The sequence below is a fragment of the Oncorhynchus mykiss genome, chromosome 11 (genome assembly GCF_057628025.1).
Source record: "Oncorhynchus mykiss isolate SJ-2025 chromosome 11, ASM5762802v1, whole genome shotgun sequence".
NCBI lineage: Eukaryota > Metazoa > Chordata > Actinopteri > Salmoniformes > Salmonidae > Oncorhynchus > Oncorhynchus mykiss.
In genome coordinates, this window is record NC_143032.1 from 87,056,085 (window position 1) to 87,072,194 (window position 16,110).

General features: G+C 44.0%; 1 protein-coding gene across 3 annotated transcripts in view; it reads left to right on the forward strand.

Moving 5' to 3' along the window:
• The first annotated feature begins 1,448 nt into the window (after nucleotides 1-1,448).
• Nucleotides 1,449-16,110, forward strand: part of dapk1 (death associated protein kinase 1) — a 201,073-nt gene continuing 186,411 nt past the window's right edge. The window contains exons 1-3 of one of the 3 annotated variants that reach the window (XM_036936596.2): nucleotides 1,449-1,748; nucleotides 2,018-2,225; nucleotides 2,349-2,563. In XM_036936596.2, the coding sequence (XP_036792491.1) occupies nucleotides 2,502-2,563 (62 nt within the window). In that variant the 5' untranslated portion in view covers nucleotides 1,449-1,748; nucleotides 2,018-2,225; nucleotides 2,349-2,501. The remainder of the gene's footprint in view (nucleotides 1,749-2,017; nucleotides 2,226-2,348; nucleotides 2,564-16,110) is intronic. The other 2 variants (XM_036936597.2, XM_036936598.2) reach the window with 2 other exon arrangements.

The following is a 16,110-nucleotide window of genomic DNA, read 5'->3' on the forward strand; positions in this document are numbered from 1 at the left end:
CCCAGGACACTACTACATGTAGTGGAACACGCAGCCCACACACCATTAGTATTGTATAGGAGTGTAATTACTCTAAATGTACAGTTGTATGAGTCAGTAGTTCTCTGCTGCCCCTAGTGGCCCAGGACACTACTACATGTAGTGGAACACGCAGCCCACACACCATTAGTATTGTAGAGGAGTGTAATTACTCTAAATGTACAGTTGTATGAGTCAGTAGTTCTCTGCCGCCCCTAGTGGCCCAGGACACTACTACATGTAGTGGAACACGCAGCCCACACACCATTAGTATTGTATAGGAGTGTATTTACTCTAAATGTACAGTTGTATGAGTCAGTAGTTCTCTGCCACCCCTAGTGGCCCAGGACACTACTACATGTAGTGGAACACGCAGCCCACACACCATTAGTATTGTATAGGAGTGTATTTACTCTAAATGTACAGTTGTATGAGTCAGTAGTTCTCTGCCGCCCCTAGTGGCCCAGGACACTACTACATGTAGTGGAACACGCAGCCCACACACCATTAGTATTGTATAGGAGTGTAATTACTCTAAATGTACAGTTGTATGAGTCAGTAGTTCTCTGCTGCCCCTAGTGGCCCAGGACACTACTACATGTAGTGGAACACACAGCCCACACACCATTAGTATTGTATAGGAGTGTAATTACTCTAAATGTACAGTTGTATGAGTCAGTAGTTCTCTGCTGCCCCTAGTGGCCCAGGACACTACTACATGTAGTGGAACACGCAGCCCACACACCATTAGTATTGTATAGGAGTGTAATTACTCTAAATGTACAGTTGTATGAGTCAGTAGTTCTCTGCCGCCCCTAGTGGCCCAGGACACTACTACATGTAGTGGAACACGCAGCCCACACACCATTAGTATTGTATAGGAGTGTATTTACTCTAAATGTACAGTTGTATGAGTCAGTAGTTCTCTGCTGCCCCTAGTGGCCCAGGACACTACTACATGTAGTGGAACACACAGCCCACACACCATTAGTATTGTATAGGAGTGTAATTACTCTAAATGTACAGTTGTATGAGTCAGTAGTTCTCTGCTGCCCCTAGTGGCCCAGGACACTACTACATGTAGTGGAACACACAGCCCACACACCATTAGTATTGTATAGGAGTGTATTTACTCTAAATGTACAGTTGTATGAGTCAGTAGTTCTCTGCTGCCCCTAGTGGCCCAGGACACTACTACATGTAGTGGAACACACAGCCCACACACCATTAGTATTGTATAGGAGTGTAATTACTCTAAATGTACAGTTGTATGAGTCAGTAGTTCTCTGCTGCCCCTAGTGGCCCAGGACACTACTACATGTAGTGGAACACACAGCCCACACACCATTAGTATTGTATAGGAGTGTAATTACTCTAAATGTACAGTTGTATGAGTCAGTAGTTCTCTGCTGCCCCTAGTGGCCCAGGACACTACTACATGTAGTGGAACACGCAGCCCACACACCATTAGTATTGTATAGGAGTGTATTTACTCTAAATGTACAGTTGTATGAGTCAGTAGTTCTCTGCTGCCCCTAGTGGCCCAGGACACTACTACATGTAGTGGAACACGCAGCCCACACACCATTATTAGCCAGCTACATTGTTACAATCCTTCCTTCCATTTCCTGCAACATTCCGTTTTTATGTTTTCTGAAAGGAAACGTTACTTCGTTTCAGCGTCTCGGATAATATATTAGCCTGTCTTCTATATTGACTGCTGGGACACGGTAAGACGCTTTATTCTATTATCGATACGTTTACATTTTCTAACGAATGTGAGCAGCTTATTCGGGGGCTACTATCCAAATTATTGGGTGATAAGAAGGGCCAAAATCTATTTGATTTGATTACCAATTAAGCTATATGAAATAACGCAGCTGTATTTGTTTACTAGGGCGTTTTGTCCGCTATTAAAACGGCTAAACACCTGCTCTGGGGTTGAACATGACGATTTAACTTTACAAGAATAATATAGTCGCATTTCTTTCACTGGCAGCGAGCTACTCCCGAACACATAGCAGTCGTTTCCTTGGCTACTCCAAGCCTTCCACTCGGCTTTCTATGCTTCACCTGTAGCCGAAGACTGTCGACTGCTCCATTTTCTTATTTCTGGCACATTACTGAAAGGTAGACCTGCTTCGTGGAAAACTAGAGAGCGAAAAGCGAGACCAGCGAGTGAAAGTCGTGACGTCTCACAAAGCAAGGTGCAGCTTTTTCCCCAAGTCAACCCTCTCTTTGTTGAATAATGTGTTCATGCCAACTCGGCGTACCATTGAACCGTTACACAACAATATGTACACTAACCATCTTGCATTTTAACCTCCTAGAATTAAAGGAGCAGATATGAAGAGGGTCCGTGGCCAGGTACGGCTGGGTCGGTTCACCGGGACACGGACGGGAGGCTGCTGAAAGAAGGCTGCGGTGATGTGCATGCTGCTGTTTTGGAATCCTCGGCTTGGGAGCAAGAACCGCCTGACAACATGACTGGGTTCAACCAGCAGAATGTTGAGGAATACTATGAGATGGGAGATGAGCTGGGGAGGTGAGTTTTATGTGCTGTGAATGAACACTACCAACAGTGTCTGAGCCTATACTGTGGTGGTCTGCTGTCTTATGCCACCACAATATCCTACTGTTACATTTGTGTGTTACATTTTGGAACACTGACTATGATCAGTTATATTATCCAAAAACTGACTGTAAACCCCTCAAAGGCTCTCTCTGTCAAAAACCTCTTGGTTACGCAAAGCATCATGACTATATTATCTCTGATTGATGGATAGATGTTACAACCAGACAAATATAATACTGAATAAGATTATGGGCTAATGATTTATGACCAGAAAGACAGCAACTTTCCCTTAAATCTCTCTCACATCATCTCTGAGTAATAAATCCTAATGAAGTTTTAAGCTGATGGCTTGATGTGCTGGCTTGTTATCATGACTCTTATTCTGTCAGACTGACAGAGGGGTGCTGCTTCATGATGAACACTATCAGCCCTACCGTAGTGAGTCTTCATCTCACATTTACATTCTGTCTCTTCACTTTTAACCCGTATAGCTCACTGCTCCACTCCATATAGCTCACTGCTCCACTCCGTATAGCTCACTGCTCCACTCCGTATAGCTCACTGCTCCACTCCGTAAAGCTCACTGCTCCACTCCGTAAAGCTCACTGCTCCACTCCGTATAGCTCACTGCTCCACTCCGTATAGCTCACTGCTACACTCCGTAAAGCTCACTGCTCCACTCCGTATAGCTCACTGCTCCACTCCGTGTAGCTCACTGCTCCACTCCGTATAGCTCACTGCTCCACTCCGTATAGCTCACTGCTCCACTCCGTATAGCTCACTGCTCCACTCCGTATAACTCACTGCTCCACTCCGTATAACTCACTGCTCCACTCCGTATAGCTCACTGCTCCACTCCGTATAGCTCACTGCTCCACTCCGTATAGCTCACTGCTCCACTCCACTCCATATAGCTCACTGCTCCACTCCACTCCATATAGCTCACTGCTCCACTCCACTCCATATAGCTCACTGCTCCACTCCGTATAGCTCACTGCTCCACTCCGTATAGCTCACTGCTCCGCTCCACTCCGTATAGCTCACTGCTCCACTCCACTCCATATAGCTCACTGCTCCACTCCGTATAGCTCACTGCTCCACTCCGTATAGCTCACTGCTCCACTCCGTATAGCTCACTGCTCCACTCCACTCCATATAGCTCACTGCTCCACTCCGTATAGCTCACTGCTCCACTCCGTATAGCTCACTGCTCCACTCCGTATAGCTCACTGCTCCACTCCGTATGGTGTGCATCCAAAATGGCACCGTATTCCCTTGTATTGTCCATAGGGTTCTGGTCATCCAAAATGGCACCGTATTCCCTTCTATTGTCCATAGGGTTCTGGTCATCAGTAGGGTTCAACTTGACCACTAATAATTCCCCAAGGCAGAGACAAGTGGCTGAGACAGTGACGCTATCAGTGTAGCGGGCCAGATGACAATCGCCCAATGACATTTAAAGTTTAGTTTTTTTTAGGAACATATGTGTCAGTAGTACACTGTTTGGATGCTGGAATGACAAACGGGTGTCACGGTCGTTTGTAGAATTAACGGACCAAGGTGCAACGTACGTTGAGTTCCACATCATTTATTAAAAGAAGTGAAACTTTAGCAAAGAAAGACAAAACAATAAACTAACAAATTAACGAACCATGACTACAACACTAATTCAAAACATAAACAACATCCCATAACCCACAGGTGGAATTTTTTTTAACTTAAGTATGATCCCCAATTAGAGACAATGATAGCCAGCTGCCTCTAATTGGGAATCATACCAAAACCCCAACATAGAAAAAACAACCTAGAACCCCACATAGACAATATAAACTAGACTAACCCCCCAGTCACGCCCTTACCTACACCATAGAAAATAAAGGCTCTCTATGGTCAGGACGTGACAGAGGGCAGCCAACAGGAGTGCCTTTCCAAGTGATTGTTTGACAAACACTGGTTGTGTTTATGCCACATTTATGCCACATTAAAAGCTAAAACATGATCACATTCATGACAAATCTTTACTAGGCCTCCTAGACCCAGTGAGATCATACTACATTAATAGGGGTTCTATATGTAATTCTATGATTAGACCCACTGAGATCATACTACATTAATAGGGGTTCTATATGTAATTATATGATTAGACCCACTGAGATCATACTACATTAATATGGGTTCTATATGTAATTCTATGATTAGACCCACTGAGATCATACTACATTAACAGGGGTTCTATATGTAATTCTGGGATTAGACCCACTGAGATCATACTACATTAATAGGGATTCTATATATAATTCTGTGATTATCCCCACTGAGATCATACTACATTAATAAGGATTCTATATGTAATTCTGTGATTAGACCCACTGAGATCATACTACATTAATAGAGGTTCTATATGTAATTCTATGATGAGACCCACTGAGATCATACTACATTAATAGGGGTTATATATGTAATTCTATGATTAGACCCACTGAGATCATACTACATTAATAGGGGTTCTATATGTAATTCTATGATTAGACCCACTGAGATCATACTACATTAACAGGGATTCTATATGTAATTCTGTGATTAGACCCACTGAGATCATACTACATTAATAGGGGTTCTATATGTAATTCTATGATTAGACCCACTGAGATCATACTACATTAATAAGGATTCTATATGTAATTCTGTGATTAGACCCACTGAGATCATACTACATTAATAGGGGTTCTATATGTAATTCTATGATTAGACCCACTGAGATCATACTACATTAATAGGGGTTCTATATGTAATTCTATGATTAGACCCACTGAAATCATACTACATTAACAGGGATTATATATGTAATTCTGTGATTAGACCCACTGAGATCATATTACATTAATAGGGGTTCTATATGTAATTCTATGATTAGACCCACTGAGATCATACTACATTAATAGGGGTTCTATATGTAATTCTATGATTAGACCCACTGAGATCATACTACATTAATAAGGATTCTATATGTAATTCTGTGATTAGACCCACTGAGATCATACTACATTAATAGGGGTTCTATATGTAATTCTATGATTAGACCCACTGAGATCATACTACATTAACAGGGATTCTATATGTAATTCTATGATTAGACCCACTGAGATCATACTACATTAATAAGGATTCTATATGTAATTCTATGATTAGACCCACTGAGATCATACTACATTAATATGATCTCCAGGAGTCCTTCCCTGAGGTCTGGTTATCTGCTATGTTCTAGCAGTTTGACCTGCCTTGGCAATTCCTTACACACTGAGAGGCTTTTGATCTACCCCCCCTCTCTCTACTCCTGATATCTCCCCCTGTCTCCCTACCCCCCCCTCTCCTTCCCTACCCCCCCACCTCCCTAACCCCCCTCTCCCTACCCCCTTTCCCTACCCCCCCTCTCCCTGCTCCTGATCTTTCCCCCCCTCTCCCTATCCCCCCCTCTCCTTACCCCCCCACCTCCCTAACCCCCCTCTCCCTACCCCCCTTTCCCTACCCCCCCTCTTCCTACTCCTGATCTTTCCCCCTGTCTCCCTACCCCCCCCACCTCCCTAACCTCCCTCTCCCTACTCATGATCTTTCCCCCTGTCTCCCTACCTCCCTACCTCCTGATCTCCTCCCAGTCTGAATCCAGCACCCAAGTGTCTGTGGTTGGAATGAGGCCCGTTTGGAGAGTGGAGTCAGTGGTTGGTGCTAGAGTAGCCATGCATGTCAAGACCAGCCACCTCACTGGAATGAATTAGTTAACTTGGCTATCTATCTTATTTAACCATAAACACTATGCTGGAGGATCTATACATTATAGTTGTTGCTCCTAGACGTTTCCACTTCACAATAGCAGCACTTACAGTTGACCGGGGGCAGCTCTTACAGGGTTGGAAAGGTGGCATCCTATGACGTTGCCACGTTGGAAATCACTGGCTTTACTGAAGAGCTCATTCTACTGCCAATGTTTGTCTATGGAGATTACGTGGCTGTGTGCTCGGTTTTATACACCTGTCAGCAACTGGTGCGGCTGAAATAGCCGAATCCACTAACTTGAAGGGGTGTTCACATACTTTTTCATACTTTTTTGTGTGTGTGTATATATATATATATATATATATATATATATATATATATATATATATATATATATATATATATATATATATATATATATATAGTGTACTTCTAGTGGCTGATGGGTTCATCTCAGATACAGTCCTTAACAGAGACATTCTGTAACAGATCGGAGCTGAAGTTTGGTGCCAAATGATTTACAACTTGTGTTGACAAAACCAACATGCAAAGTAGATGATTATTATTTTAACAACCTAAGAAGTATAGGTGAGCAACAACTGCTCAGTGGTAGGCCACACAAACTCACAGGACGGGAGTGCAGTAGCGCCTAAAAATTGTCTGTCCTCGGTTGCAACACTCACTACCGAGTTCCAAACTGCCTCTGGATGCAACAACAGCACAATAACTGTTCGTCGGGAGCTTCATAAAATGGGTTCCCATGGCAGAGCAGCTGCAAGCCTAAGATCACCATTCGCAATGCCAAGCGTCGGCTGGAGTGGTGTAAAGCTCACCGCCATTGGACTCTGGAGCAGTGGAAACGCGTTCTTTTGGAGTGATGAATCACGCTTCACGATCTGGCAGTCCGACGGACGAATCTGGGTTTGGCGGATGCAAGGAGAACTCTACCTGCCCCAATGCATATTGGCAACTGTAAAGTTTGGTGGAGGAGGAATAATGGTTTGAGTTACAGTGAAGGGCGATCTTAAAGCTACAGCATACAATGACATTCTAGATGATTCTGTGCTTCCAACTTTTTGGCAACAGTTTGGGGAAGGCCCTTTCCTGTTTCTGCATGACAATGCCCCTGTGCACAAAGGGAGGTTCATACAGAAATGGTTTGTCGAGATCGGTGTGGAAGAACTTGACTGGCCTGCATAGAACCCTGACCTCAACCCTATCGAACACCTTTGGGATGAATTGGAACGCCGATTGCGAGCTAGCAATAATCGCCCAACATCAGTGCCCAACCTCACTAATGCTCTTGTGGCTGATTGGAAGCAGGACACCGCAGAAATGTTCCAACATCTAGTGGAAAGCCTTCCCAGAAGAATGATGGCTGTTATAGCAGCAAAAGGGGGAACAACTCCATATTAATGCCCATGATTTTGGAATGAGATGTTCGACAAGCAGGTGTCCACATACTTTTGGTCATGAAGTGTATCTCTGCTGTCTGTACTGATAAAAAGTTGTTGATCCTCCAGATATCCGCAAGGCTGCTAAAACACGGACTGACTGGCTAAGGCCTTGGCTAATGACTAATCAGAGGGTTTCAAGGTACTTGGTTGATTCTGAGTCTAGGGAGTTCACATCCTCCTGCTCTGGGGCTGCAACTCAATAATTGCTATTTCCTAAAGTGTGCACTTGTTCACTTCACTTCACTAATCTTGAAAGGAAATGACGGTTATAAATCAGAAATATGGAGGAAACTCCCATTTGCCTCAACCAATCCAGTGCTTTTAGATTTGTGGGATGTAGTGAACAAGTGCCCACTTCAGGAAAGAGATTATTGGAATGCAGCCTATGCCTGATAAGAACGGTTGTGTAGGCGGGGCCAGATCTTTTGTACGGCCCCTTTAGTGGTGTTGAAGCGTTTAATAGCCCCGCGGTGGTGGCGTGCTGGGTGCTGCCTGGGTTAAACAGACACACACACACACACACAGCCCACTTTTGAATCCCTGGGTAGGGTGGATATGAGGAGGCACCAGCACCCTCATGGTCCCCAGAATTGGAGGCTCCTGAATAGACCCTCAGATGTCAGTCCCCATCAGCCCATTGAAGGATGGTGCTGCAGTCTAATGGGCTCATGACCAATTCTGCTATTTACTGTTTTTATTTACGCTGATCTTGTTTTGTACATTTCCTATGACCTGAAAACAGCTTCTGGACATCCGAACAGATATCACTGAACTCCATTTGGATGAAGATTTCTACTTCAATGAGTCGACCGCTGTTGTTGAAGTGGTCAGATGACACGGATGCTACTCTACAGGACTGTTTTGCTAGCATAGACTGGAACATGTTCCGGGATTCATCCAATGGCATTGAGGTCACCAGCTGCTGCTGCTCCTCGCTGTTTATTATCTAAGTATAGTCACTTTAAATAGAGTTAATGGCTTGTAAGTAAGCATTTCACTGTAAGTTCTACACCTGTTGTATTCGGTGCATGTGACAAATTTGATTTGATGTACTGCTCATTCCGGGCCAGGCCCTAATTCCCGGCACTCGAAAGAGGAAGAGACGGCGTAAGAGGAAGACGAGCGGGCTCCTAGACGAGACCACATTCTATTGGCAAACTGGATTTAATCCGTTCGAGACAATCCTATCAACGGGACCGGAAGTCATATCCAATGTTTCTCGGGGTCGTGGGTGAACAAGGGCATAGATAATATACTTCTAGTTGGTTTTTCTATGCCTCATCAAGACTGAACTGCAGCTTCGGGGTGTGTGTCTCTTTGTTAATAACAGTTGGTGCTGAGTTAGAATACCACGCTATTTACCAAGAGACTTCATCTATATATTTCTTTGGCTGTCTATTCACCACCACAAACCGATGCTGGCACTAAGACCACGCTCAATCAGCTGTGTAGGGCCATAAGCAAACAAGAAAATGCACATTGAGGCGGCGCTCCTAGTGGCTGGTTATTTTAATGCAGGAAAACTGAAATCCATCTTACCTCATTTCTACCAGCATGTCACTTGTGCAACTAGAGGTGAGAACTCTAGACCACCTTTACTCCACACACAGAGATGAAAAGCTCTCACTCGCCCTTCATTTGGCAGATCGGACCATAACTCTATCCTCCTGATTCCCGCTTACAAGCAAAAACTCAAACAGGAAGTACCAGTGACACGCTCAGTATGGAAGTGGTCTGATGAAGAGAATGCTAAGCTACAGGACTGTTTTGCTAGCACAGACTGGAATATGTTCTGGGGTTCATCTAATAACAAGTGCGTTGTCATCCCCACGGTGACCGTATGTACATATCCCAACCAGAAGCCATGGACTACAGGCAACATCCAGACTGAGCTAGAGGCAACTAGAGGTGAGAACTCTAGACCACCTAGAGCTGCCACTTTCAAGGAACAAGACACCAATCCGGACGCTTACAATAAATCTCGCTACGCGCTCTTACGAGCCATCAAACAGTCAAAACAAAAATTCAGGACTAACATCCAATCCTACTAAGCCGGCTTTGACACTCGTCGGATGTTGCAGGGCTTGCAAACTATCTCCGATTACAAACATTCACAAGGCTAGACTGATTACCAGGATGCATACCCGGAGCGCTGACATTTTCAACTTTCCCTGACAGTCTAATAGCTACAAAGCCTTCAGAAAGTATTCACACCCCTTTACTTTTGTGTTAACGATCTACACAAAATACTGATGTCAAAGTGGAAGACATATTCTAACATTGTGAGAGAAAAAACACTCTTGATTAGAGAAGTATTCAACCCCCTGAGTCAATATCTAGAATTACCTTTGGCAGCTGTGAGTCTTACTGGGTAAGTCTAAGAGTTTTGCACACCTGGATTGTACAATATTTGCACATTATTCTTTCAAGTTGTTTGTTAATCATTGCTAGACAGCAATTTTCAAGTCTTGCCATAGATTTTCAATGACGATTTTTAAGTAAACTGTAACTGGGCCTCTTGGGAACATTCAATGTCATCTTGGTAAGCAACTCCAGTATAGATTTGGCCTTGTGTTTTAGGCTATTGTCCTGCTGAAATTCTCCCAGTGTCTGTTGGAAAGCAGACTGAACCAGGTTCTCCTCTAGGATTTTTTTCCTGTGCTTATTCTGTTTCTTTTTATTCTTAACTCCGTAGTCCTTGCTGATGACAAGCATACCCATAACATGATGCAGCCAACACCATGCTTGAAAATACTCAGTGATGTGTTCTGTTGGATTTGCCCCATAACACTTTTTATTCAGGACATTCAAGTTAATTTCTCACAATTATTTTTGTAGTTTTACTTTAAGGCCTTATTGCGAACAAGATGCATGTTTTGGAATAGGTTTTATTATTTACAATCTTCCTTATCACTCTGTCATTTAGGTAGTATTGTGGAGTAACTACAATGCTGTTGATCCAACCTCAGTTTTTTCCTATCTCAGCCATTAAACTGATGTAAAGTCAACATTGGCCTCATGGTGAAATCACTGAGTGGTTTCCTTCCCCTCTGGCAAATGAGTTGTATTTGCCGGATACACCTGTATCTTTGTAGTGACTGGGTGTATTGATACACCATCCAACGTGTAATTAATAACTTCACCACGCTCAAAGGGATATTCAGTCTTTTTTCCCCCCATAAGTGCCTTCGAGGCATTGGAAAACCTCTCTGGTCTTTGGTTGAAGCTGTGTTTGAAATGCACTGCTCGACCTTACAGATATCTGTATACAGAGATGAGGTCATTCACATCACGATCAACACAACATGTTACAATTTTAAGCATTTTACTGAGCTACAGTTCATAAGGAAATAAGGAAATCAGTGAATTTTAAATACATATATTTGGCACTATTCTACGGATTTCACATGACTGGGAATACAGATATGACTCTGTTGGTCACAGATACCTTTAAAATAAAGGTAGGGGCGTGGATCAGAAACCCAGTCAGTATCTGGTTGCCTCATGCAGCGCGACACATCTCCTTCGCATAGAGTTGATCAGGCTGTTGATTGTGGCCTGTGGAATGTTGTCCCACTTCTCTTCAATGGTTGTACGAAGTTGGTGGATTTAGGCAGGAACTGGAACACGCTGTCGTACAGCATCCCAAACATGCTCAATGGGTGACATGTCTGAGTATGAAGGCATTTTCAGCTTCCAGGAACTGTGTACAGATCCTTGAGACAAGGGGCTTTGCATTATCATACTGAAACATGAGGCAATGACAGTGGATGAATGGTACGACAATGGGCCTCAGGATCTCATCACGGTATCACTGTGCATTCAAATTGCCCTCGATAAAATGCAGTTGTGTTGGTTGTCTGTAGCTTATGCCTGCCCATACCATAACCTCACCACCACCATGGGGCACTCTGTTCACAATGTTAACATCAGCAAACCGCTCGCCCACACAACACCATGCACGCCATCTAGCCGGTACAGTTGAAACTGGAATTCATCCTTGAAAAGCACATCACCAGTGGCCATCGAAGGTAAACATTTGCCCACTGAAGTCAGTTACGACTCCAAACTGCAGTCAGGTCAAGACTCTGGTGAGGACGACGAGCACACAGATGAGCTTCCCTGAGAGGGTTTCTGACAGTTTGTACAGAAATTCTTTACTTGTGCAAACCCAGAGTTTTAATAGACGATCTCACTGGATGTGGAGGCTGGCATAGAGATCCGTGGTCTGCAGTTGTGAGGCCGGTTGGATGTACTGCCAAATTCTCTAAAATAACGTTGGAGGCAGATTATGGTAGAATAATGAACATTAATTTCTCCGACACCAGCTCTGGTGGGTATTCCTGCTGTCAGGATGCCAATTTGCATCTGTGGCTTTGAATTCTGTCACAACTGCACATTTTAGTGGCTTTTTATTGTCCCCAGGTAAATCTGTGTAATGATCATGATGTTTAATCAGCTTCTTGATGTGCCACACCTGTCTTGGCAAAGGAGAAATGCTCACTAACGGGTGTACACAAGTGCAGAACATATGAGAGAAATAAGCTTGTTGTGCGTATGGAACATTTCTGGGATCTTTTTTTTCAGCTCATGAAACCAACTTTACATGTGTTTTTTTTATTTGTACCATATTTTTGTTCAGTGTATTTAGGCCATGAAGGTGTTGAATAGTTGACTCAAGACATTTCAGCTTGAACTGTTTTATTAATGAAACATAATTTGACTTTGACATTATGGGGTAATGTGTGTAGGGAAGTGATGACAAATCTCAATCCATTTTCACAACATAATGTGGTAAAAATGAAGTGTCGACTAGTTTCAACCAGACCCTGTGCCCAAGAACTCCAAGGTAACCTGTCTAAATGACTACCGCCCCACAACACTCACGTCTGTAGCCATAACATGCTTTGAAAGGCTGGTCATGGCTCACATCAACACCATTATCCCAGAAACCCTAGACCCACTCCAATTCACATACCAACCCAACAGAACCACAGATGACACAGTCTCTATTGCACTCCACACTGCCCTTTCCCACCTGGACTAAAGGAACACCTATGTGAGAATGCTGTTCATTGACTACAGCTCAGCGTTCAACACTATAGAGCCCCACAGTGGAGGTGGCATAAAACCCATAAAACCTAGCGGTCAAACAGAGAAATGGTTCCATTCATCTTTCACATTGGGGATTTTAGAAACACTAAAATAAGGACTGTGTTTCGTGTAGGCTAACCTCGGTGTGGCGTTTTGATAACCATGGAAATCTCTCTCGGACACGGTGACTGATTCGGCTCTCTTTACTGCTTCGAATTAGCATCAAAGTACACATCATGCAAAACTACAATTCCTTGTAAGCTCATCTTCCCCAGCTGACACCTTTGTTACCAGGTATTGTCCGTTTTTAAAGATCACAGAATTGCCCATTTCGAAATACATTTTGCAGATTTATTCATTACTACATTTAACTAACATTGAGAGTTAATCCAGAGATTCTTTGCCTCGATCTCATCCAGATCATCATGGCATTTTGTACATCTTTATGGTATCTACATTAGCAGCTAACTAGCTGGGGGGGGGGAGAATACAGGCAAATACAGTGCATTCGGAAAGTATTCAAACCCCTTGACCTTTTCCACGTGTTTTTACGTTTCAGTCTGGCCACTCTACCATAAAGGCCTGATTGGTGGAGTGCTTTCGAGATGGTTGTCCTTTTGGAAGGTTCTCCCATCTCCACAGAGGAAATCTAGAGCTCTGTCAGAGTGACGATCGTGTTCTTGACCACCTCCCTGACCAAGGTCCTTCACCCTTGATTGCTGAGTTTGGCCGGGCGGACAGCTCTAGGAAGAGTTTTGGTGTTTCCAAACTTCTTCCATTTAAGAATGATGGAGGCCACTTCAATGCTGCAGAAATGTTTTGGTACCCTTCCCCAGATCTGTGTGTCAGAGCTCTACAGACAGTTCCTTCGACCTCCTGGCATGCACTGTCAACTGTGAGACCTTATATAGACCAGTGTGTGCCTTTCCAAATCATGTCCAACCAATTGAATTTACCACAGGTGGACTCTAAGAAAGTTGTAGAAACATCTCAAGGATGATCAATGGAAACAGGATGCACCTGAGCTCAATTCCAAGTCTCATAGCAAAGGGTCTGAATACTTATGTAAATAAGATATTGTAGTTTTGTTATTAGAATCATTTTGCCAAAGTTGTCATAATTGGGTATTGTGTATAGATTGATGTGGAATTGCGTGTGTGTGTATATATATATATATATATATATATTACTGCTCAAAAAAATAAAGGGAACACTTAAACAACACAATGTAACTCCAAGTCAATCACACTTCTGTGAAATCAAACTGTCCACTTAGGAAGCAACACAGATTGACAATAAATTTCACATGCTGTTGTGCAAATGGAATAGACAACAGGTGGAAATTATAGGCAATTAGCAAGACACCCCCAATAAAGGAGTGGTTCTGCAGGTGATAACCACAGACCACTTCTCAGTTCCTATGATTCCTGGCTGATGTTTTGGTCACTTTTGAATGCTGGCGGTGCTTTCACTCTAGTGGTAGCATGAGACGGAGTCTACAACCCACACAAGTGGCTCAGGTAGTGCAGCTCATCCAGGATGGCACATCAATGCGAGCTGTGGCAAGAAGGTTTGCTGTGTCTGTCAGCGTAGTGTCAAGAGCATGGAGGCGCTACCAGGAGACAGGCCAGTACATCAGGAGACGTGGAGGAGGCCGTAGGAGGGCGACAACCCAGCAGCAGGACCGCTACCTCTACCAGCAGGACCGCTACCTCCGCTACCTCCGCCTTTGTGCAAGAGGAGCACTGCCAGAGCCCTGCAAAATAACCTCCAGCAGGCCACAAATGTGCATGTGTCTACTGGCATTTGCCAGAGAACACCAAGATTGGCAAATTCGCCACTGGTGCCCTGTGCTCTTCACAGATGAAAGCAGGTTCACACTGAGCACATGTGACAGATGTGACAGAGTCTGGAGACGCCGTGGAGAACGTTCTGCTGCCTGCAACATCCTCCAGCATGACCGGTTTGGCGGTGGGTCAGTCATGGTGTGGGGTGGCATTTCTTTGAGGAGCCCTCCATGTGCTCGCCAGAGGTAGCCTGACTGCCATTAGGTACCGAGATGAGATCCTCAGACCCCTTGTGAGACCATATGCTGGTGCGGTTGGCCCTGGGTTCCTCCTAATGCAAGACAATGCTAGACCTCATGTGGCTGGAGTGTGTCAGCAGTTCCTGCAAGAGGAAGGCATTGATGCAATGGACTGGCCCGCCCGTTCCCCAGACCTGAATCCAATTGAGCACATCTGGGACATCATGTCTCGCTCCATCCACCAACGCCACGTTGCACCACAGACTGTCCAGGAGTTGGCGGATGCTTTAGTCCAGGTCTGGGAGGAGATCCCTCAGGAGACCATCCGTCACCTCATCAGGAGCATGCCCAGGCATTGTAGGGAGGTCATACAGGCACGTGGAGGCCACACACACTACTGAGCCTCATTTGGACTTGTTTTAAGGACATTACATCAAAGTTGGATCAGCCTGTAGTGTGGTTTTCCACCTTAATTTTGAGTGTGACTCCACATCCAGACCTCCATGGGTTGATAAATTTGATTTCCATTGATCATTTTTGTGTGATTTTGTTGTCAGCACATTCAACTATGTAAAGAAAAAAGTATTTAATAAGAATATTTCATTCATTCAGATCTAGGATGTGTTATTTTAGTGTTCCCTTTACTTTTTTGAGCAGTGTATATAGAGATATATGGAAACAGGATGCACCTGAGCTCAATTTCAATTTCTCATAGCAAAGTTTGCATGATGTTTACTTTGATGCTAATTCGAAACAGAAAAGAGAGCCGACTCAGTCACCATGTCCGAGAGAGATTTCCAGGGTTAGCCTACACGAAACACAGTCAAATCAAAATCAAATGTATCAATATAGCCCTTCGTACATCAGCTGATATCTCAAAGTGCTGTACAGAAAACCAGCCTAAAACCCCAAACAGCAAGCAATGCTGGTGTAGAAGCACGGTGGCTAGGAAAAACTCCCTAGAAAGGCTAAATCTAGGAAGAAACCTAGAGAGGAACCAGGCTATGAGGGGTGGCCAGTCCTCTTCTTGCTGTGCCGGGTGGAGATTATAACAGAACATGGCCAAGATGTTCAAATGTTCACTCCTGCTGTCTCTAGAGAGTTGAAAACAGGAGTTCTGGAACAGGTAGCACGTCCTGTCCCAGTCCTTATTATAAGTGTTTCTAAAA